Raw genomic sequence first — 25532 nt, forward strand, 5'->3', positions numbered from 1 at the left:
TTTTCAAGGTCTTGTCACAAAGAACCTTAATTGTGTTTATTGTCAAGATAAATGCACTTATTTTGGTAAAACATTTCAAATGATGTAAATGCTAAGCATTCCCCCCCCCCCCACACACACACACTGTTTAAATGACTTCTCATAAGGTAAAGGTAATTTTCTACTTAGATGTTTCTTTTATGTAAAGGCAACCCTGGTTCTTTGTGTACTTACTACCTTTTATGTATAGTAGTTCTCACTAAGGATGCAATTAAAAAAAAAAACAATAAGTACTTTAAATATGCTGAAAAGGTAGAAGGGCTAGTTTAGAGTTATAACCTAGGAAATAATACATCCAGGTTCAGCTCTGAAAACTGGTCTTTCATAAGTGAAGATCATCTAGAACATAACTGACTTTCACAGTTTTATTATTATTAATTATTCTTCAGGTTAGTACCAATGTTACAAATCAGGCCTAGTTAGGCAGCATTTCATTTTGACTCACTGGGTTTTATACAAAATGCTTTAGGAGAAAGTCTTAATAAAACACTGTATAAAATATTAATTTTCTATAGCTTATAGTCTTAGCTTTAAAGTTTTTCTGTTACTAAAGGTAAAAGTAATCCTATAACCCAAAGATGCAATTTGTGGATCCTATTTCATTAAGTCATTACCATTCTTACTACTAAATACTGCCAGAATTCAGGAAAGACAAGAAGCCATGTTTCACTTACTGCACTGAGGTCTTTAGGCACTCGGTTGGCTATAAGAATACACTTTCACTTACCCTTTCTCTGTAACTATTTCTTTCTCAATATATGGGTCACATATAATCTTAAAAAATCACTAACAAATGTACATTTTAAAAAATACAAACTAAAGAAGTCCCTATTTAATCCAATTTAATCTCAATAAGATATTTAAATGTTGCCATAGAATAATTTTGGTAAAGCAATATTGTACTGAATTCCCAATCCAAAATTCCTTTCATATACATATCCTAAATTAACTATCTTTGAGATGTAGAATTTCTTACAACATATTATGTGCAAAAGAACTCTTAACCACAAAACTTGAAACAACTGCTGCATTTAAAATCAAGCAACATCCAATACTCCAGCAGCCACAAGCTGCCGTGAGAGCCAGTCCAACCCTTCATATAGTCCCATCCCACTTCGAGCATCACAGCCCTGGATATACCAGCTACGGCCACAGCACAGTTTGTGAAGACTGAGAAGTTCAGTAATTTCTTCTACTGAAAGGGCTCCAGCAACATCCTGAAAGATACATACACATAATATTCTCATATTTTTCCAGAAAATTTTCATGCACATTTGTATGAATAAACACAAACAGAAACATACTCTAATTTTGTTCGTTATTTACTTAACACACATGTTGAATATAGGTAGCTTTCCATTAGCAGGACAAACAGATTTCCACATTAATTTTAACATGTGAATTGCATTCCACTGTGCAGGTGCAACATCATTTTCTTTACCAGTACTATACCAAATGTTCCAATCCTATAGTGAAGCTGTGTGCTTATGTGCTATTACAAATACATACATATTTATACATTTTTTTTTATATAATTTGCAAAAGTATCTGTGGAATAATCTTAGGATATCTGTCTGCAGGATATACCTATTACTCGAGGTATAATTACAGAGTAAGAGGGTATAAGCATTTCTCCCTAAGAAAATGTTTCAGTTTAATAACCACAGCACAGTGTATGTGAGTCTGATGATTCTCAAAGATTTTTGTCTTTCACAATGTGATCATAAGAAAATGATATTTTATTTTGTCTTATTTGTATGTCTTTAATCATAAGTACAGTGAAGCCTATCGGCTTATTTTGGCCAATTTTTAATTAGGGGGATCCTATATTCCTCATCCTATTCCTCCTTATAACATGTAAGTCACTCTGTGGCAGTTAAAACCATTTTGATCCTCCTAGAAACCTTGGTCAAGATCTAGAAATCTTCTGCTATTCCCTGTCCTTCATCCTCCCCTTTCAATCACCAAATTCTAACAATTCTACCATCATAAAATATCTTCAATCTGCTTCCGCCTATCTATTCCCCTAAATAGGGATCTTGTTAAATCGCTCACTTGAATCATTGCAGCAATTTACTGCATCTTCCTGTCTCTAGCCTTTATTAATTCTACATCCTACCACCAGGATTACAGTCTGAAATCAATGATGCGATCTTACAATCAACCAATCCAAAAACCTTTTGATGGTTCTCCTTTCCTCACAGAATAAAACCTAAATATCCCACAATGTGGCCTCATCTGTTTTTCTAGATTTTCTTCATCCTCTACCTGCTCCTCACATATAGGTTCACTGGATGCGCCCTAAAAATACAAATGCTTTTATTTTATCTGCCTACCATATTCTTGCCTTCACATACTATTCAAAGACTTATCCATAATTTCAACCAAAATCCTACTTTTTTTTTTTTATAAATCTTATAAGATGTCACCTATAGAATTACTCTAATTTGCCGTAACACTTTGTTAATATGACTGAAGTTACTTACCAGTTTTCTTTGTATTAGAATGTCATAAATATTCACTTACATGTTTACTTAAATACATTGGAGTTTCCCGAGAACATCAACTGCCTTAACTTCTTTTTGAATACTCCAAGGTATGAAGCACAGAATTTGTACTTTCTACATAGATTGCATTCAGAATATTTAGCAGAAACTTCATAAATATCTACTAATTATTTCTCTTTTGAAATATTTCTAGCTACCTTATGATGTGAAATACACAAAACTACTAAAAATAAGTATTCTGAAATACAAATGTGTTACCTGTTTATTAGCAAAAATCAGAAGCAAAGCATCTCGGAGTTCTTTTTCTGTTAACAACTTTGCAAGCTCACTGTGTGCTTCATTAACTCTGTCTCTATGACTGCTATCGACAACAAATACAACAGCTACCAACAAAATGACAAAAATTTCAGTTAGTCACCTGCTAAGTTTCAGTAAATGGACAAAATATTTAATGTTCTCATTATAATATTATGGGTATTCTACCGTTATTTTTATGAAAAGGCTGCTTATTATAGGAGCAATAATTAATGGCATGATCTCAAATAGGTCACGTAACTTTTCAGCTTTCATTTCCCCACCCATAACAGGATTTACACTTGCTCTACCAATTAATATTTCCTCTTAATGAATGAAAATGTACCTCTCATGATCTACCTATTGGTGCTACTGACTCATTGATTACTACTTCTTTTACAAAGAGAGAATCCTTTACAAATAAATCACCACCTTTATCTCCCCAAAGTACTCTTTCTAGGCACCAAGCACAGCACTTTCCACATAGATTGTATTCAAAATACCCAGCAGTAACTTGATAAATATTTATTGAATGAATACTCTTTAGTATTCAGACAACATATTCAGACATTTAACCATTCCTCATGATCAAAATTCCTTTTTTTCCATTAATCATTGGCTCATACTAAATATAAAAAATCCGAAAATAAACATAATTATCTAATCTCTCTTCTAGGCAGAAAGTAGAATGACGTATGGAAAAGGCAGAAACATAAGCTTCATATTGGGATATAGGAGGCAAAAGTTAGAATGGGGCCCAAATATGAATAAATGCTGGGTGAAATATATGTGACGTATCAGAGTTTGGTCTACAGCAAACCACTATCGGTGGTTCTGCAGATAACTGTGAATGAAAATGGAGCTTTTCAGATATTATAATGGGATAAATGTTTCATTGAATTGAGCAGCATAACCATACACCACAAATTCCATATTCCACAATACTGCCAGGGATAATACTCATGACACTAAGAATTTAACTGTTAACGAGCAGTACTCATAACAGCCCACATATATAAGCTAAGTATTATTTTTATGCTATAATTATGGTTTTTTCATGAACTATACCAAAGTACATATTCCAGCCTTTCCACCTCGTTTCTTAAATAATGTGAGGCTGGCCACCAATATTTAAAGGTATAATCAATATTTAATAAATGCTTAAATATCAGCTTTACTATTTAAGTAAATCAATATACTGAAAACTGGCATCCTAGAAATCTGAAAAAGTAAGATGTCATTTTATTCTCTTACCTTGGGTATTCAGGTAGTAATGTTTCCACAATGGTCTTAATTTGTGTTTTCCACCTACATCCCAAATAGTGAACTTCAGATTTTTATATTCTACAGTTTCCACATTAAAACCTGTATTTAAGAAAAAAAGTTATTTTTTTAATAGGAAAAGGGCCATAAGGACATATTCCTTTTTTAAAAATATTTTATTTATTTTTTTAATATACTTTATTGATTTTTCAGAGAGAGGAAGGGAGAGGGATAGAAAGCTAGAAATATCGATGAGAGAAAAACATCGACCAGCTGCCTCCTGCACACCCCCCACCGGGGATGTGCCCGCAACCAATGTACATGACCCTGACCGGAATCGAACCTGGCACCCTTCAGTCCATAGACCGACGCTCTATCCACTGAGCCAAACTGGTTTCAGCAAGAAAAAACGTTATTTTAATACTGAACTTATATTTATAGTGAGTGACACACCAACACAAGGTATCTCCCCGTTTATCACTGTGACTTACAATTATCTTCAAACAGCAATATCTATTCTGCCCAACCAACTCCACTTCTAATCAACCTATGAGGGTAATGTATACCTTTATCAGTTATTAGTCCCCTATAACTAAAATTGGATCCTTAGGACCTTAAAACACAAATATCTGCGAACTCTGTACCACTACCATCCCCTCACCCTTAACCCTCAACAAGGTCACCACTCATTCCTTCCCACTTGTCCCACCAAAATTCTGTTCCTTCTTATTATCTCACCATCCACATTTCAATCCTACAGCCACTGAATCTTGCATTTTCCCTCTGAAATGCCGGTGTCTTACAGGCAGGAAAAAAAGCCCATCTCCATGAGAGATTGACTATTATAAGAGCCCAAAAACCCAGCTGTAAGCCAAGGTTTGTTAAGGTAAAAAGCAATACTCATACTTACCAATTGTTGGAATAGGTTGCATAAACTCATCCTGTTTTAACTTAAACAAAATAGTAGTTTTTCCAGCACCATCTAATCCCAAGGTAACAACTCGAATTTCCATTTTTGGTCCGATGTGAACTCTATTGTCCTATAATTTTAAAAATATTTTAAGCTTTTAATTTTGACATAGAAAGCATTAAGATTTATACTTTTACTTATAAAATGTCATTGTTAATTATTGTCTTTTCTCCTATTCATTCCTCAATCACTGAAATCTGATCTGAAAGAAAAGAGTAGTATTCCTTAATACCCTATCCTTTACTAAAACTGACTACTACTATATTTTTATATAAATTAAAAATGAATTTAATTTCTCCAAATATTGTGTGTGTGTGTGTGTGTGTGTGTGTGTGTGTGTTGTTTTAAATATATTTTTATTGATTTCAGAGAGGAAGGAAGGATAGATAGAAACATCAATGATGAGAGAGAATCATTGATTGGCTCCCTCCTGCATGCCCCCCATTGGGGATCAAGCCCACAACCCAGGCATGTGCCCTTGGCCAGAATCAAACCTGGAACTCTTCAGTCTGCAGGCTGACGCTCTATCCACTGGGCCAAACCGACTAGGGAATCCAGATATTTTTGGCTCAACTGAATCTTCAAAGGGTTCTTATGCTGTATGTTAATAAATATGTTAATTAAAAATGAAAATTGCTGCTCACTTCCCAGAAATATACAGTTAACAACTGCATATATACTGAGTGGCCAGATTATTATGATCTCTGAATGCATAATAATCTGGCCACTGTGTGTGTGTGTGTGTGTGTGTGTGTGTGTGTGTGTGTATTAGAGGCCCAGTGCATGAATTCGTGCATGGGTGGGGTCCAGCCAGCCTGGGTAGAGGGAGGGGACATAGGTGGCTGGCCGGCCTGCCTGCTGGTCGAATTCCTGGTTGAGGGGACAATTTGCACATTAGCCTTTTATTATATAGGATATACACTGAGTGGCCAGATTATTATGCATTCAGAAATCATAATAACCTGGCCACTCAGTGTTTATACCTCCAGACACTTTCCTATGAACATACTAGTTAATATACACAAACAAAACAAATATACTTTTTGTTTATTTGTTAATCCTCACCTCAAAATATTTGTTCCATTGATTTTTCAGAGAGAGTGGAAGAGAAGGAGGAGAGGAGGTAAAGAGAGAGAGAGAGAACATCAATGTGAAAGAAGCACATCAACCGATTGCCTTCCACACGTGCCCTGATCAGAAATCTACCCTGCAACTTTTCAGTTGCTCTAACCACTTAGAAACATTGGCCAAGGCAAAACAAATATATATTAAAAAAAATGTTTTTTTTAATTGATTTCAGAGAGGAAGAGAGAGGGAGAAACATCAATGATGAAAGAGAACCATTGATCGCTGCCTCATGCATGACCCCCACTGGGGATCAAGCCCACAATCCTGGCATGTGTCCTGATTGGCAACTGAACCATAACCTCCTGGTTCATAGATCTATGCTAAACCACTGAGCCACACCAGCCAAGCCAAGAATACATTTTAAGATTATAAATTAAAAAATATATATATACACTCAACTAACTTATTTTATTTTTTAAATATATTTTATTGATTTTTCACAGAGAGGAAGAGAGAGGGATAGCGAGTTAGAAACATCGATGAGAGAGAATCATTAATCAGCTGCCTCCTGCACACCCCCATTGGAGATGTGCCCACAACCAAGGTACATGCCCTTGACCGGAATCAAACCTGGGATCTTTCAGTCTGCAGGCCGACGCTCTATCCACTGAGCCAAACCTTTTTTGGCTCAACTAACTTTTATACTCAAAAGTATATTATAGAATAATTTCATTTCAAAACATAAAGACCTGCCTTTCTCTTTCAATTACTTGGTTATATTAAGCCAAGATTTAACCAACTGACAGATGTTAGATCATCTCTGAATTTAACATAATGAACAACTTCTTGTAATGAATGTACATATTACTAGCTGCATGACCTCTCTGCTTCACTTCTCTCATCTATAAATTGAGGATTAAAATAGTACCAAACTTACACAAAGGATTTTTTTTAAAACATGTATAAAAGTCTTTACAGCAGCTCCTAAATAATTGTTGGTAACTATTATTTTGCCTCCTCATTTTAGCATGCTTTTCTTTTATGATACAACCCTATCCTAGTTTTTATCCCACCTTTTTGGATGCTCCCTCCCATTTTCCTTTTGTCTACCTTTTAAATATTGATGTACTTGAAAGTCTATATGAGGTCTGTTACTTATCTCATTTCATTATCTCATTTACATATTCTCATTTACTCCATGTGCTTCAGTTACCATCTTTATGATGATGGCTCCTAAATATACACTTCCACACAGTCCTACACTTCAGAAATAAAACAATATATGGACCAGATTATCTTTGTGAGGATTCTAGAGACCAGTTGTGAAGCTAAACATCAGGGCAACAAAAAACGAAAAAGGGATTCCAACAAGAGATAAGAAAATTGTTAGAATTCTGCATACCCACCTATGCCCCTGCCTAACCTGTTATGGCATAATGCAATTAAAAGGAAAACTCCCAATACCAGGACAGAAACATGAGATTTTACTCAGCGTCCCGTGTCTGGCTCATCTGGAGTCTGCCTTAGATAGTGACCGGTTACTGTCTCACCCAACTTGAACCTCTTAGGGACAACAATGGCACAGTTTGAACGCCACTAGAAACAGAGGCAAGGACATGGCACATTAGAACTCCTGCGGTGCAGCGAGGATAAGAGATTACTGGCTTCTGAAAAAATGCAGAGGCAAGCTGCTTCAAGAATTCAAGGCAGCTAAAGCACACACACCAACCCAGAGGCGATAAACCCCAGAAAAGGCTTTAGAATTCTAGAATCTCTAGCTTGGTGAAGGTCTCTCCAGGCTCAAGACCAGTTCATAAAAATTGGGAGAGGTGGTTATTTATTCAAATGCCCAAACCTCAACAAAAAATAAGACAAGGCGTAAAAGAAACAGGAAAACATGAACCAATCAAAGGAATAAATAAAATTCCAGATCTATGAGTTGCCAAAGAACTTGAAATACCTGTAATAGAGATACTTAATAAATTAAAAGAAACTCAGATAATAAATAAAATCAGGAAAACAAAGAATAGGCAAATTAGAATATCAAAGAGATAGAATTTTTTTTCCATTTTTATTTTTTTATTTTTTTAATTAAATTATTATCTGTGTACATATCTTACCATCCCCCCTCTCCCATACATATCCTCCCTCCCCAGAGTTTTGTGTCCATTGGTTGTACTTAAATGCATGTATACAAGTCCTTCGGTTGATCCATTAAAAAGAGATAGAATTTTTTTAAAAGAACTAAAATTCTGGAGATGAAAATATAGTAACTGCACTGAAAAAGTTCACTAGAGGGTTTCAATAACATACTTCATCAGGCAAAAGAGAGAATCACCAAACTTGAAGATAAGTAATTTGAAATCATCAAGTTAGAGGAGAAAAAAAGTGAGTGAAGAAACCCTAAAGGATTTATGGGACACTAGCAAGGAGATCAACACTTATCTTGTGAAAGTCCCAGAAAGAGAAGAGAAAGAAAGGGCATAGAGAGCTTACCTGAAGAAATAATGGTTGAATACTTCCCAATCTGAGGAGAGAAATGGACATAAAAATTCTAACTCAATGCATGCCAACTAGGATAAACCCAAAGAGACCCACACTGAGACACATTATAATCAAACTGTCATAAATCAAAGATAAAGAATCTTAAAAGCAGCAAGAGAAAAAAGACTCATCACATACAAAGGAGCTTCCATAAGATTACCAGCTGTTTTCTCAGCAGAAAGTTTGGAATCCAGAAAGGAGTGGGAGAATATAGTCAAAGTGCTGAAATAAAATAAAATATAACTGTCAGAACAGACTGACAGTTGTCAAAGGGGAGGGGACAGTAGCTGGGTGAAAAAGGTGACGGGATTAAGCAGTACAAATTGGTATTTATGGACTAATCACATACATATAGATTCTACCCTAGGGAATATAGTCAATATCTCGATAAATATCTATGGGGCCAGGTGAGTACCTGAAACATCAGGGTAGGATTACTCTGTAAAGTACATAAGTCTTTAATCACTACACTCTACATCTGAAACTAACACAGAATAATTCTGAATATAAACTGCAATTTAAAAATAATTTTTTAATAGAGAAAAAAGCTGTCAACAATGAATGCTATATATAATATATGCCAAACCTGTCATTCAAAAAGGAAGGAAAAAATGACTTTCTCAGAAAAGCAATAGCTGAGGGAGTCATTATCACTAGCTGTGAACAAATAGTCACCTGTACTGTTGTAATTTGGGTGTATAAATTTAATTTTTATAGACTTGAAATAACAAAAACATTTTATACCCCTGAAATAAATACAAAATGGTGAATGTAAACTGTAATTGAAAATGTTTTAACCGTAAGCCTGTTAATAGGTATACAGTATATAAAAATGTGTTCTGTGACATCAGTAACCAAGTGTGGGGAATAAAACAGGTATGCAATTGAAGTTAAAGTGTTAACGTTTAAAACAGAATATTTATGTAATGACAATGGTAAACACACCAAAAAAAACCTCCATAAAATATTTCAAAAAAAGAAAATTAGAAGATCAAACCATGTCACTACAAAACAATAAAATACAAAAAAAAAAAAAAAGGCAGTAAGGGAGGAAAGGAGAGACAAAAATACAATAGCTACATGATATATAGAAAACATTTAACAAAATGGCAATAGTAAGTCCTTACTTATCAATAATTATTTTAAATATTAATGGATTTAGCTCCCCAATCAAAAGACATAGTTTGACTATATGGATGAAAAAACAAGATTAAAAAAAGGAAGAAAAAACAAAATCCAACAATAGGCTGTCTATAAGTGACTCACTTTACATCTAAGAACATATAGGTTCATAGTCAAAGGATGGAAAAAAATATTCCATGCAAATCATTCCCAAAAGAGGAGGAATGGTTATCCTATCAGACAATAGACTTTTTAAGTCAGAAACCATTATGAGAGATACAGAAGCTCCTTATTTAATGAGTAGAGGCCCCGCATGAAATTCGTGCACCGGTGCAGACCCTAGGCCTGGCTGGCGATCTAAGCACATCTGGCCTGGCCCCCGCGTGCCCCCTCCACCTGAGTCACGGTGTGCGAGTCCCCATGCGGAGACGCAGTAAGCGTGGCCAGAGACACCGCAGGCCAGGGCACAGTGTGGGCCTCTGGGCCGCCCTGCAGTGCTGCATGGAAGCCAGGTGGGCAGCGTGCTCTCTGCCGGCTGGCCTCACAGACCAGCTCCTGTGCGAACCCACAGGGAGCCCGGCGGCCCCTGCAGTCCCTGTGGCCATGGCCGGGCTCACCCGGAAGAGGCTGTGCAGGTGCGCCGGCACCTGAGTGCGGGGCTTCCCTGCAGCGCGAGCCCTGGCGTCCCGGGGGAGGTGAGCAGGCAGAGTGCGAGCAAGCTCAGCAGACACCCAGCATTCTCCCTGCACTTCCAGCCCCATGTCACCCCCACCTCAGGGAGCTGGTGAGCGGTCGAAGCCAGCCACCGGGTGCCACAGAAGGTTGGCCGCCGCGCCCTGGTGGTCAGTGCACGTCACAGCAAACAGTCTAACTCCTGGTCTCCCAGTAGAATGACTACCCGAGGGGACGATTTACATATAGACTTTTATTAATTATATAGAATAAAAGGGTGAATTTAAAAAGAAGATATACAATTATAAAAGTTGGATTATGAATATATAAATTAAAGCCAAAACATGAAATCTAAAACTATAAAACTCCTAAAAGAAAACAGGATAAAAGCTTCATGGCATTGGATTTCAGAATGTATGACACCAAAGTATGGTCAGCAAAAGCAAAAACAGACAAATGGGACTCTATCAATCATAAAAACTTTTATGAATCAAAGAACACAGTTAACAGAATGAAGCAGAAACGTAGGTATTGGAAGGAAATATTTGCAAATCATGTACCTGATAATGGATTCATATCCAGAATATATAAAGAACTCCTACAACTCAACAACAAAATATCAAATTACTCAATTAAAAAACAGGCAAAGGACTTACACAAAATTTCTCCAAAGAAGATATGAGATGGCCAAAAAATATAAAAAGATGCTCAACATTACTAATCATCAGAGAAATGCAAATCAAAGCCACAATGAGATATCACTTCATGCCTATTAGGACGGCTACTATTAAAAAAATAAAAAAATACCAAACCCCCAAACGAAATATCGAAAAGTAACAAGTGGTGGTAAAAATTTAGAGAAATTAGAACCCTATGCATTGCTGGTAGGATTATAATATGGTGCAAACACTGAAAAATAGTACATTTTCTCAGAAAATAAAATACTGATCTACCACACAATCCAGTAATCTCGTGGCTGGATGTATATCCAAAAAAAATTGAAAGCAAGGTCTCAAAGAAATATCTGTACACCCATGTTCATAGTAGTACTATTTACAATAGCTAAGAGGTGGAAGTAACGCTAATGTCTTTCAATGGATAAATGAATAAACAAAAGGTGGTATAAGCAAACAATTCTGTCACATTTTACAACATAGATTTAACTGTGAGGGCATTGTGCTATATAAAATAAGCCAGTCACAAAAAGATAAATAATGTATGATTCCACTTATATGAAGTACTTAGAGTAGTTAAATTCAAACAAAGTTAGCAAGAGCTGGCAAGGTAGGGGGAAAAGGAAGTTGTTTAGAAGGCACAGAGTTTCAGTATTGAAAGATGAAAAATTTCGGGAGATTTGAACCACACAATGTGAATATACTTAACAATACTAAATTGTACATTTAAAAATGGTGAAGATGGTAAATATTTATTATTTTTTTACCACAATAAAAAAAATGTGGTACCTCCTCACAATAAAGTATCTTGCAGCTATTAAAAGAAATAAAAAATGGCACTGTATACTGCCATGAAGTGTTCTCCAGGACATAACACTTAAGTGAAAAGGGCAAGGTAGAGAAATGTACAAGGTATTCTACCTTTAAATGTAGAAAATTTTAAGAATATAAAATTTTCCTCTATTTTTAAAAAATATATTTTATCGATTTTTTTTAACAGTGAAGAAGGGAGAAGGATAGAGTTAGAAACATTGATGAGAGAGAATCATCGATCAGCTGCCTCCTGCACACCCCCACTGGGAATGTGCCCACAACCGAGTTACATGCCCCTGACCGGAATCAAACCTTCAGTCCACAGGCTGATATTCTATCCACTGAGCCAAACTGGTTAGGGCCTCCTCTATTTTTAAATGATGAATAAAACTCAGAAAAAATTCTTAATAGTTTTCTATGGGGAATGGAGGAGAGGGTAGGGGGTCAAGGATAGAAGCTAGACTGCTCTGTGTGAATCTTGCTTTATAGATTTGACTCTGGACATTGGTGTGAGCAACTGAACTACCATACAATTCAGTAATCTCATGGCTGGAGATAAATGTATATGTGTGTGTGTGTGTGTGTGTGTGTGTGTGTGTGTGTGTGTGTATATATATATATATATATATATATATATATATATAAATAAAATGTTTTACACATTATATATAACAATTTTAAATTGTTTTAGAAGTCCCTAAAAAAAGAACGTAAAGTGGAACACATGCATGTTTTTAAATTAGGGGAATCTACTTTAAAAGAGATTAAAATATATCAAACAAGTACAAGATTCTGCCTTAAAAAAACACACATACAAAAAAAAAAAAAAAAAACCTTAAAAAGTTCTTAACAGTCTGGGAGATCTGAATACTCACTGGATAATGAAAGGTATTAAAGATCTATTGTTACATTTTTAGGTGTGATAACAGTTTTTGTTATGTTTAAGACTCCTTACTTTTTAGAAATATATCTGAAAATATTTCATAGATGAAATTATATGGGATAAAGTATGTTGGGGTTCATTTCAAAATAACTTGGGAGCCTGCAGCTAGAAAAGGGAATGGGGAAAGGAGAGATGAAATTTAAAAGTTTTTCACTGTTAAAGTGAGTGTTGGGTACAAGGATTCCTTAAACCCCTTTCTATTTTTCACTAATAGATTTTTTTAATCCTATGATTCATGAATTTCTTAGTTGTCTTTTCAAGCTGATTGTCATGGAATTTAAGCAATGAATCATCAGAAAAGAAACCTAAAGTGCAGTATGGTACATTACCTTCGTAAAAGTGACAGGGATGCTGGCATCCAACTGAATGTGATCTGCTACCTCTGTAAACTGCTGCTGCTGTTTCTGCAATGTTTCCAGTAACCTTGTAATTTCTTGTTTTGCCAAGACAACTCTACAATCATCCTAGGAAAGAGAAGACAGTATTCTTATAAACAAGGTAAAAAAGAGATATTATCAAACCTCAAAAAAAAATCATTTAAGATTATAATATTCAAAGTTAACCTAAATGTAAATTTGACTAGGATAAAAATAATCAGGCACTAATAAAGAATTTGAGAACCTATCAACAGAAGAATGAATAAATTGTGAAATGTAATTCATACACTCAACATTATATACCATTATGAGAATGAGCCATAATTACATGTGCTATGAATTTAAGAATGACAGAGTTAGAAGTTCTAGAACCCCTGGTTTTATGGTGGGGAGGGCACATGAAGAAGAGGACACTGATTTGTTGGTTGGAGCAATTGGAGGTTATAGAGACCATGTCCTAAGAAGAACGTTAATGAATGCAGTAACATATAATAATATAACAATATTTATTAAAGTAATAAAATAGACTAGTGTGTACCTCTGGTAATTATCTACTTAACCTTAAAATTTCTTTTCCTTTAACTATCTCCTTCCTATGTTTAAACTACCTACCTGCTGCAAAGTCTTTTCACAATGGAGACAGGCTGTTGAAACCTGGGACAACAAAATAGTCATATCTTCTTGTTGTTGCCTGAGCCATATTAATTTTTCTCGAACATGAGCATCAACAACACTTAAAGCCATTTCTTCTTGACGACACAGAGTTTCATGTAGATCAGAAAAATAAGCTCGAACACATGACCGGGCATTTTCTGCAGTACCTGGTACCTAAGAAAATAAAAATAAAGTTTAAGCAACTCTAACTATAACAAAGAATGCCCTGACTGGTTTGGCTCAGTGGACAGAGTGTTGGCCTGCGGGCTCAGGGGTCCCGGATTTGATTTTGGTCGGGGGCATGTGCCTTGGTTGCGGACACATCCTGGTGGGGGATGTGCAGGAGGCAGCCGATTGATGTTTCTCTCTCATTGATGTTTCTGATCCTCTCTCCCTCTCCCTTCCTCTCTTAAAAAAAAAAAAAAAAAATCAGTCGAAACCGGTTTGGCTCAATGGATAAAGCGTTGGTCTGCGGACTGAAAGGTCCCAGGTTCAATTCCAGTCAAGGGCATATACCTTGGTTGCCGGCACATCCCCAGTAGGGGGTATGCAAGAGGCAGCTGATCGATGATTCTCTCCCATCGATGTTTCTAACTCTCTATCCCTCTCTCTTCCTCTCTATAAAAAATCAATAAAATATATTTTTTTAAAAATCAATAAAAATTTTTAAATGAAAAAAAGTAACTATAACAAAGATTATGTATGTGAAATAATAAAAATTTAAATACCATCTATATCCTTAAAAATTCTAAAATTTGATTCTTCACATTAGCTCTGTGGGGGAGTGGTCTAGATAGCAAAGGACTTGTATGAATGCATATTAGCATAACCAATGGACACAGACACTGGGGTGGGAATTGCTAGGGGAGAGGGAGTTAAGGGGTGAAAAGGGAGACATATGTAAAACTTTAGACAACAAATAAATAATTTAAAAAAATTATTTCATGATTAGTGCAGTATAATTGCTCAATAAATAATAGAAGGTGAAAGGTAAGAAGGGAAAAGGGTAATAGGTAAAGAACAAATTAAAAAATCCATACATGTTCCGTGTGGGCCATTCCAATTCCATCTTCCACTATTTGTTCTCCTCCTTCAATGTGCTGAACGATTCCAACTAACTTTCTGGAATAATCTGAGATTTCCTCAGTGAAGGTCCGTATACAGTGAGCCATATCTAGAATTGATGCTCGGATCTGGTTAGCTTCTGGTTCCAATACTGAATGCTATAAAATGCAACATTATAGAAAAAACTCATAGTATTTGACCAATGATATAAAAAATTACTTAAATCACTCCTATTAATTAAAAAACTTTCAACCACAAGTGGCTTTTTTACCACATCTACAAAAGCACAGCATACAAAATGCTAATTTGCCTTCACCCAATAACTATTTATCCTGCAAAGCAATAATTTAATTTTTACAAATCCATTTCTCACTAACCAAGAAACCACTAGTATCTAAAATTTTATCACAAGTAGTTCATCAAGAGACATAAATATTATCAAAACAATCCAGTGCATTATGGAGACATGCATTAAAGAAGATAACTTTTGTTTCCTGCTGGAAAGCTATTTTCATTAAAGAAAGAATCATGCCCTGGCCTATTTGGCTCAGTGAATAGAGCGTTGGCCTGTGGACTGAAGGGTCCCAGGTTCGATTCTGTCAAGGGCACATGACTCGGCTGTGGGCTCAATCCCCAGTGCGGGGGCGTGCAGAAAGCAGCTGATCTATGATTCTCTCTCATCGTTGATGCTTCTATCTCTCTCTCCCTCTTTGAAATCAATAAAAATATATTAATAAAAAAAAAAAGAATCATGATGCTTCTCTACTGAAATTTTTGTTATTCAGAAATTAAATCTCATTTCTTTTCAGTCTACCAAACAAACTGTGAGCTGGTAAGCTAAGTAAAATCATCCAGTTTATTTATATTCATACCTTGTGACCTTGGTGTTTCCCATATTCTTTGCAGACACAGCACATAAGTGGGCTAGTTTGACAGCCTTCTTCCAAACAAACAAACTCAATGGCATGCACCTGATGCTGAGAGCACATGGTTTTCTCATGAGGTTTATCGGCGAGAGGCACCCGCCTGTGCTTTGCTAATGTCTTTGTAGAATGAGTAACTTGGGAACACTCTGAGCACAAGTGAGTTGCACATACAGTGCAATATACAGATGCAACGTGAGCTTCGTCTTCATCACAACGAATGATGCTCTGATAAAAACAAATTAATGTCTTAGACTGAACTCCAATCACCATAGCATGACAAATTTTGAAACATAAAAGCCTATGATCTTTTTTTTTTTATAACTAATCAGGCTTTTTATATGAAAATACACTGGTAATTAGTACAAATTGTATTTGTACTCATTCATTACTCATCTTAGAAAGTATTCATTTCTATGGGTGAGAAGCTATACCCAAAATTGGTTATCAATATATGCTAATGTACTTGAGGCCAAAAATAAAACTATTCTCATAGATTCACAGTCAGAGTAAAGTTCACTTCTACAAAATCCCTTCGCTTTACAAGAAAGAAACTGAATAGAGGTTAGAATTCTTTTTTTAAGACTAAAACCACTGATATTAAAAACATACCTACTGCTTTAGCCCTCACTGGTTTGGCTCAATGGATACAGCATTGGCCTGTGAACCAAAGGGTCCCATGTTTGATTCCAGTCAAGGGTATGTACCTTGGGTGCAGGCTCCTCCCCGGCCCAGGGCCTGGTCAGGGCACATGCAGAAGCCAACCAACCAATGTGTTTCTCTCACATCATGTTTTTCTCTGTCTTTCTCTCTCTCTCTTTCTCTCTCTCTCTCTCTCTCAAAAAAAAAAAAAAAAAAATATCCACGGGTGAGGATTAATAAAAAACACACACATATCTACTGCTTTAAGTCATAATGATATGTAGGAAGAAGAGAAGCACAATGCTATTTAGACAGCAAGGGGTGTGCATCAGAATTAGCTATAAAGTTTTTAAAACCATGGTGCCAAAGAGGGCTAATAGGGGGAGGGGGGGTTGGAGGGGGAGCATATGTAATATTTTCAGCAATAAAGATTTGAGAAAAATAAAAATAAAACCATGTTGTCAAGAATCCAACCTGGGAAAGAATTCAATAGGTTCGAGATGAAGTCTGAGTTTGTGTACTTGTTTCTAAAGCTTCACAGGTGAGTCCAATGCACAATTCTAACTGAAAGCCACTGATTCAAGCAAATAAACAATTAACACCTATGCTTTTAAGTATTAAGCTTTTAAGTATTATTTCTTTTTTTAAATTTCTTTATTGATTAAGGTATTACATATGTGTCCTCATCCCCCATTTTAAGTATTATTTCTAATTTTCATTAATTATTAAAAAGCTTCAAGTTGGAAAATTTTACATGTCAGATCACCAAGAAAGCTTTGGAATTTTTTTGCTGAATATTAAAAGGCCATAATTAGAAAGGGAGAGATTTGGTATAAAATTTTTCCAAAAATAAAAATTTTTAAATACATCAATGGTGTCACTCAATATCACAAATTTAAAAAAGAACACGAAGTTAGACAGCTTTGTTTGCAATTATGGGAAATATGTATATGTAAAATAAAAATTCATGTCTTCGCTTTCCAAGATCTGACAAGTAATTTACAAGGTCAACATCAGATAATACTATAATGTCTTTTGAAATAAAGATAATATCTAGAGTGTGTTGAAAGAACTGCAAAAATTTCAGAAAACAATGCTTCAGTTTGAAATTCATTTCAAGGATTTACTTTATATAAAGAAATCATCATGATTTAATAGAAGTGAAATCATTTTTACTTCTTTTACCTTGATGTTGATCACCAAAATCAATAACTGCTAATTACTACAACTATTCTTATATCCAGAACAGCCTATGAGCTATGCAGGCAATTAATTCCATAAGTATTAAAAATGTACTTTAATTTGTGTTCATGGACTTCTAATATATCTGTCTGGAAAAAGAGGATACGCCTACACATAATTTAACCTTCTCATAAAGATATTTAGTAGTAGTAATTCCCTCGGGAGCTAGTGCTATCTTTAAGGCATTTTTTTTCTATATTAAATAGCCTCCTTCATAAAGTTTTCCTCCCTCCCTCCCTTCTTTCCTGTTCACTAGTTCACTTTTGTATCCTCGGCTTTAATGCACATCTTCTTACTCTTCCATAATCTTACTCTTTCACTTTCTGAGATAAAAAGAAATTAGGATAGGGAGACAAGCTTATATACAAGACATAGTTTGGGTATAGTATTGTGAAAGAATTCAGGTTTTAGTGTTACTTTTGTTCTGTTGGAATTATTGTTGCTTTAAGAATTGTAATGTACGAAAAGTTTTATTTCTGGGATCCTACCTGCTGGAATAAGTGAGGTAATATTGTGCTTTTTATGGCAAATGTTTTAAATTAAATGAAAAAATCCATGCTCATAACAAATATTTCACCAAGTTCAATCAATACCTCTCCAGATATCCCAATGGCTTCTTCTGCAGCACCATACTGACCAATATGTCCATTCTGTAGTCGTTCCAAAAGCTCCAATAAAGCAAAATTTTTTTTCAATCCCCAAACACCTGAATCTCCTAGAATAAATATAAAAATAAAAATTAAATCTAATAGAATACAATTATAATCACTTTACCTCAGACCTCAATAGTAATTTCTGTCAAGCAGTTTAGCCATTAATGTCTAAATTTTTAAAATGCAAATTTACCCCATTTTCTATTTATGATAGAACACTTGTCTTAATATCCTCTTTAAAAAACAGAACTCCTCAGCATTCTAAATAAAAACATATTTTCAAGTTTTATTATTTTCCTATCATTTAACTTTATAAATCCTATTCTGTCACTGACTTTTACTATCTATTCTAAAATAAGTGCTTTGAAATATTTTTATAGTAGCCTAAGGTAAGAAATAGTTTTCACTGCAACCCAGGAACACTTCATATATATATATAACTGAAACAAATGTTTCACATACCGTGTTCACTCTTACAGTGTGCAACACACTGTTTTAGGTTTATTTCCTTTTTAAAAAATTCTGTCACAACCAATTGTTTTATTGTATCAATGGCTTCAGGCAAAATAATTTTCTTATTTCTTTTTTTTTTTTAAATATATTTTATTGATTTTTCAGAGAGGAAGAGAGAGGGATAGAGAGTTAGAAACGTCGATGAGAGAGAATCATCGACCAGCTGCCTCTTGCACACCCCCATGGGGGATGTGCCCGCAACCAAGGTACATGCCCTTGACCGGAATCGAACCCGGGACCTTTCAGTCCGCAGGCCGATGCTCTATCCACTGAGCCAAACCGGTGCCGGCAATTTTCTTATTTCTTTGAATAGGTTATGTTCGCAGGTATCTTAAAAAGTTCTTCATATATAAACAAGCATTGAATATAAACATCTCATAACATTAAATAAAATTAGTACTTAAAATTGAGCTAATTTTTACTTAAAAGACTACTGGCCTTAATAGAAACTGAATCCACCTTGTAGTTACTAGTGTACAATTTTAAAAATCAAGTGGGGAAAAAATTTTTCCTATGATGTTTGTATTCCACGGACAATTTTAAACCTTAAATATATACACATATATTTTCCTACCTAGGTCGGTTACTTGTCGATCAAAAGGGCAACGGATTGCTCTTCCGTGAAGAGGCAGGCGGGTGAGACAGTCATGGCAGACGGTGTGACCACAAAGCAGCAGGCGAGGAACTTTGTCTCCTTGCAAAGAAAAGACATCTTCACAAACTCCACACTCCAGCACCTAATATTTGAAAAGGGAGCATGTGGTCTTTAAGTGATTTTTAAAAGCATACATTTTTTTTTTAAAGCTGATCTAGATATATTGAATAAATCTTATTAAATTACTTTATTCCTCCTACGTTGGAAAACTTTAAATCACCTTTTATCATTTCATCTGACAGACCCTACCAAAATTACATCAAAGTGAAATCTTGAAATGTTGTGTTAGGGACTAGGATAATGGTGTAAATTATCATGATCTTTATCTTTTGAAAATTATGCCTTGAGTTGTTACATCTGAATCTGAAACAAAATATAATTCTCCCAAACATGGATTATTAAACAACTCCTCTGCAATTACCTAACCTCCAAAACATCACCATTAAATTGGGCAAAACAATTTGGAATATGTGCTAGGATGACAATTTACCCTTCTAATAAAGAACATGTTAAGACTATAAGTAATTTTGAAGTATCCAGTTTCCACTTATATCACATAATATAAATTTCAATTCCTTGTTCTCAATTAATAAATATGCCACGGGTTAGAGAATATTTTGTCTACCTAGTTCCAATGACAAGTACATGACTTGTCCAAGGCCACGTAGTCAGTCAAAAGGAAGGTGACAAGAATTGACAAATTCTGATTCCCAGGTCCATGAGTTTGTTTTATAATTAGTCAACAAACCACATTTATATCAATGAAGGATTTCTGGTACTTTTATTTCTTAATATATCTGAAGTATTTCACAATTTTTTTTTCACAATTTTCTGTTAATTTAAAAATATACCCACTCTGAACTGTTTAATTGTACCACAAACTCCTATGCCTGCCATCTATGACCTGCTACAATTGATCTGTAGTTCCCAAAACAAGATTGTTTTTGCCACTTTCTTTCTGCTAATCCTGAGGGAATAGCTAAATAAACACTTTTCTAGTGGGTCCTCTTTTACCTGAATAAACCAACAAACTCCTAAACACTGCATCTCACAGGACTGCCTACAGCTCAGTCCAATGAAATGACAGTGTCCCTGGGGCCCCATGTACCATGAATAAGTGTCTATCTTAACACCCAAAACACGGGAATACCTTTATTGGCTTTCCAACTTGTCTTTCCTGTTAGACCAAAAAGCTCGCAGGAACAGGGTATTCCAAATACCAACTAAAGTCCAACAAAATAAAAACAAAGTGTCTAACCACCATCCCCAACAAATACATAACAGGGGGTAAAAATAGAAACCCTAACCCACCACCACCCTCCCAAAAAAAGGAAACCCAGAGTGGAAGTCATACTTACTCCATTAAAATTTTAATCTTAACGCTGAAATTATTTTGGACTGACTACCTGATATAGAAGCATCTTTCACTATAAATAAACAGGTAATTCATAATTGGCTTGCATCCCAGGATGTTTCAATAGGAGTTTAAATGTAACACATACGTCACACACACACACACACACACACACACACACACACACACAAAAGGAAAAGATTGTCTTTTCTTACCACATGTAGTCTTTTCTTTAAACATATAAAAAGATGTTCATTATCACTCAAAACACTTTGAAATGCAATGAAAGCTATATCGGTACACTTTTCCAGATTAGATAAAAAACACTTGTACTGGGCAAGTGTCAGAAAGCATCTCTCTCGTACATTGCTGGTTGCTGTGAATGTTTTATTGACTGATACAGCTTCTCTGGAAGGGAATTGGGCAATAACTATCAAAAGTTATAATAGCTCAACAATTACACTTCGGGAATTTAATCCTACAAATATTTCACACATGTGTAAGAAGACCTATGTGCTTATATGCTAATTCTTAACAGTACCATTTGCATTAGCAAGAGATCAGAAACAAAGTATACACCAATACAAGACTAGAAAAAAAGTTATGGTACATTCATATACTGCAAAACAATGTAGTCTAGTGAGGAAGAGCTAGGAAATAGCTGCACATAAATTGTATATATAATACACACATACACTTCAATTTATCCTGTTTTTGTTTTAAATATATTTATATTGATTTCAGAGAGGAAGGAAGAGGGAGAGACAGAAACATCCAAGATGAGAGAGAATCATGGATCAGCTGCCTCCCGTAAGTCCCCCACTGGGGATCGAGCCCACAACCCGGGCATGTGCCCTTGACCGGAATCGAACCTGGGACCTTTCAGTTTGCAGGCCGATGCTCTATCCTCTGAGCAAACTGGCCAGGGCATATCCTGTTTTCTTTAACGCAGGAAAAAAGTTTCACTTAAATATCAAATTCAATTAAATAGAGAAAAGATATTCACCACAGAATTAGATATTATAAAATAAATGCAACATTTTTTACAAATGTTCTCACTAATGTGACACAATACATTTTACTTGTTTATGATAATAAACTCTAAAGAACCAAATTAAAATTTTACTTAGTTCATTTATATCTTATATTTCTGACCTTATTATTGCACAAGCTAAAAGAACTTATGCTGCTACTATAGGTTTCTTCAAAACGCACTAGAAGTACACTGATTAGTAAACCAAACATGGGTACAAAAATAAAGTTATTAGACTATTTTGCACCAACTCAGTAAAGAACAGAGTAAGAAATTCTTTCTTCAGTATTCATGAATAGGAATTTGGGCTAACAATCTATGTATATAAAACTCTAATATGTAAATAAACCAAATGGCGAAACAACCAAATAACTGGTTCCTATGACATGCACTGACCACCAGGGGGTGTGTAAGGAACATGGCAGGCTTCGGCCATGGCAGGATGGTGGATGTGAGCAGGGGCACCAGACCAAGGCTGGGCACCAGCTGCTGTCATGTGAGTGAACCTCAGGTGGTTACTGAAAAGTCTTTGTTCCTGTGCGCCATGGTCCTGCCTGGTGCTGCTCGCACCTGCTGCTGGCATCCAGCGCCAGCCCCAATCACCCCTCAGGGATTCTCCACCTCCCCCTGATTCTGAAGGGCGATCTGGGCCGCAGCAGCCGCTCACACCAGCTGACAGCACTGGCCCTGCTTGCACCCAAAGCTGGCGCTGGCCCCAATAGCTCCACGCTGTCAGCGGGGGAGCAGAGGCAGGAGCAGGGCTGCTGGCCGCAGCAGGAGGGCCAGGCACAGGCGTGGAGGAGACCCACCCCTGTGCCCACTGCAGCCTTATGGCCCACAGTTCCTTCCAAGGTGCACGAACTCGTGCACTGGGCCCCTAGTAGGTATAAGATAAAGTCCTAGATAGAATAGCTGTTAATTTTATAAACTTTACAAATATGCCAAAGAGGACTTCATTACATGTACTTATTGCATATAAATAAAATTTTAATTAACCAGTCCATATTTTTAAAAGATTAAGAAGGCTCACTTTCTCTCTCTCTCTCTCTCTCTCTCTCTCTCTCTTTAGTGCCCTACACAGGATTTCAACCAGCAATCTTTCAGTGCATGGGGCAATGCCCAACCAACTGAGTCACAGTGGCCAGGGTGAGGGCCATTTTCAAAAGAAACTTTCCTGATTCTTTCCTGAATGTAAATAATATTAACTTTAGATTTTTTTTTCTTTGTTTCTCTAATGATAAAAGCCATGCCATTGTCAATTTGTTCATTAAACAAGAGGCCAGTTTACATAATGGTAGCATTACTATACTTCAATTCTTACCTTCCAAGTAACACTCTTTGCTTTCATCCAGGAAAATTACAAATTTAAAACAATTATACCAACATACTTCTTAGAAATTACATCATGTGGTTCTTGCCAAAAAGGACTGTCCTACTGCACAGCTTAGGCACATATTACCCATAAAGATTAAAATGAGTAAAGTGAGCCTCTAATATTACAAACTGTGTGCTATTACAAACTGGAGTACCATCAGGCTTTGGGATAGTTTTTAGATTTTAAGGTAAACAGGATAACAAAGTAGATACAGCAATAATATTCATGCCCAATACAACTTCTTAATTCATGATAATTCACAAAATAATTTTCAGATATTCTCTACTTAAAAAAAATACAATTCCATAAATAAAATCTCAACCACATAATATACCTTATAATAAGAGGGCTCCTTTGCATCTTGGATATGCTCTGTGTTTTTAGAATAACTTCATCAATATGAGTATATAAAGATCAGATGAATCAACAACCACCAATACTGACTGATAATATATCATAGTTGTGAGCAGAAATGTATCATTTGTTGTCATATAAAACCAACATTAGGTGAAAAATCATTAGAAGGTTATTGAAAATAAAAAATACTTCAGATATTACCTGGTCCAGTGGTTCTCAAACATGGTTGCACATTAAAATCACTTCTGAGAATGTAAAAAAATATACTGATGTCAACTTAATCAGAACTGGGGTGAGGGAAGGCTGCATCAGTTTGTGTTTTTTTAAACGTGCTCAGTGATTTGAATATATAGCCAGTAATGAGCATTATCAATATCTCAGGTTATAAATAAGGGAATCTATAAACCATTATGATCAGTTTCCCTTCCAAATTTTCCATATATACAGTGGAAAGGAAAAATGAATTCCACGTTATTTCAGCTGATTTTTTTAGTAACGGCATCTTGGAGCATTTACACAGGGTAGAATTTCAAACTTCAAGCATAGGGCAATTCATAGACCCTAGTGTTACTGTCCAGCTCTGTTGCTGGTGGAGACTTCTTAAAAGTGTTGACCAAGCCCTAGCTGCTTTGGTTCAGTGGATATAGCGTTGGCCTCGGGACTAAAAGGTTCTGGGTGCGATTCCGGTCAAGAGCACATGCCCGGTTTCCTGGCTCCATCTCCAGCAGGGGACGTGCAGGAGGCAGCCGATCAATGATTCTCTCTCATCATTGATGTTTCTCTTCCTCTACCTTCCTCTCTGAAATCAATACAAATAGATATTTTTAAAAGTGTTGACCAAGAGAGGAAGAGGCAGGTGACCCCATAACTGATGTCTGATCATGGACATAATGCAATAGTAAAAAGCAAACTTTAGAGCCAGTCAACCCTGGCTCTGCCACACACTGTTAACGTAAACCTTTGTTTCCTCGCCTGTAAAACACGAATAAACATCAACCTCCTAAGGAGACACTAGCGATTTAAAAGGCCAACATAATCCCTATAGATAATAATGGCTTGGTTTAATAAAAATAAGCTAATTAATGCCTGTCGAGTTTAATTAAAATTAGAAGACCTGGGGAAGAAAGCCCAGATCACTCTCACAGGCCCATTCGCTTCTTTTCACCAATGCCCCCTAGCTGATGCCAGGCAGAGAACTGGCAAGAACAGAAGACCGGTCGCGGAGGGGAGGGCCTGGCTGGTACGGCCAAGAGGGGCCCAGAGGCCGCGCATCCCGCCCAAAGCAGCCGGGGCCGCGGCGCTGCAGCCCCATCTCGGGGATGCACCCGAGGCAGGCCAATGGTGGAGGACAGAGAACGCAGGGCCCCTCACCTTCACCACGGCCGTGCCCCAGCTGCCCTGACGGCCACCGTCCAGTCCCGATCCAGCCTTGTTTACAACCAGAGAAGCCATCCTTGCAGGAGCGGCGCTGCAGAAGCACCCGAAAGGGCCTCCAGGGGAGGGGCGGGGCAGAGCCACCTACCCAGAAGCCTCGGCGCCCTCCACTGGCGCGCAGGCGCAGTACTGCGCGGGGCGGGGAGATGTTCCCAGGACCGCCTCCTTCCTCCTCCGGCTGCACATCCTTGCGCGTGGCCGCTTTCATTATTATTAAAGAATCTGCCACTGATGGAAGGAATAACGTTAAAAAAAAATTAAAGCTAAAAGAGAAGCAAAATGTTGGGATGCAACTCTCGCTCCAAGAGCAAGATAATATTGTCCCCAATCGGTCGCGAAAGGAAGG

At 36.4% G+C, this 25532-nt stretch overlaps 1 protein-coding gene and 1 long non-coding RNA gene across 4 annotated transcripts; one reads left to right on the forward strand and one right to left on the reverse strand.

Annotated features, from left to right (window-relative positions):
• Positions 1 to 255: 255 nt before the first annotated feature.
• On the reverse strand, positions 256 to 25278 carry TRIM23 (tripartite motif containing 23). 3 transcript variants are annotated; one of them, XM_036409268.2, is made up of 12 exons: positions 25124 to 25278; positions 19553 to 19715; positions 18406 to 18527; positions 15878 to 16156; positions 14981 to 15163; positions 13899 to 14114; positions 13239 to 13373; positions 5014 to 5143; positions 4095 to 4205; positions 2805 to 2929; positions 1151 to 1256; positions 256 to 821 (listed from the first exon to the last, which is right to left on the reverse strand). In XM_036409268.2, exons 1-12 carry the CDS (start codon positions 25202 to 25204, stop codon positions 763 to 765), a joined length of 1710 nt encoding a protein of 569 aa, XP_036265161.1. In that variant the 5' UTR covers positions 25205 to 25278; the 3' UTR covers positions 256 to 762. The 3 variants fall into 3 exon arrangements, with proteins under 3 accessions (XP_036265161.1, XP_036265159.1, XP_036265160.1); XM_036409266.2 differs by having other exon boundaries at positions 256 to 1256; XM_036409267.1 differs by lacking the exons at positions 14981 to 15163; positions 15878 to 16156; positions 18406 to 18527; positions 19553 to 19715; positions 25124 to 25278 and adding an exon at positions 8638 to 8668 and having other exon boundaries at positions 256 to 1256; positions 13899 to 14036.
• LOC123651160 lies at positions 4089 to 4912 on the forward strand. Its single transcript, XR_006739669.1, has 2 exons — positions 4089 to 4223; positions 4508 to 4912. It is a non-coding gene; the product is annotated as an uncharacterized LOC123651160 (long non-coding RNA).
• Positions 25279 to 25532: the final 254 nt, after the last annotated feature.

Source organism: Pipistrellus kuhlii, unplaced genomic scaffold, assembly GCF_014108245.1.
Source record: "Pipistrellus kuhlii isolate mPipKuh1 unplaced genomic scaffold, mPipKuh1.p scaffold_m20_p_4, whole genome shotgun sequence".
In the NCBI taxonomy this organism is placed as follows: Eukaryota; Metazoa; Chordata; class Mammalia; order Chiroptera; family Vespertilionidae; genus Pipistrellus; species Pipistrellus kuhlii.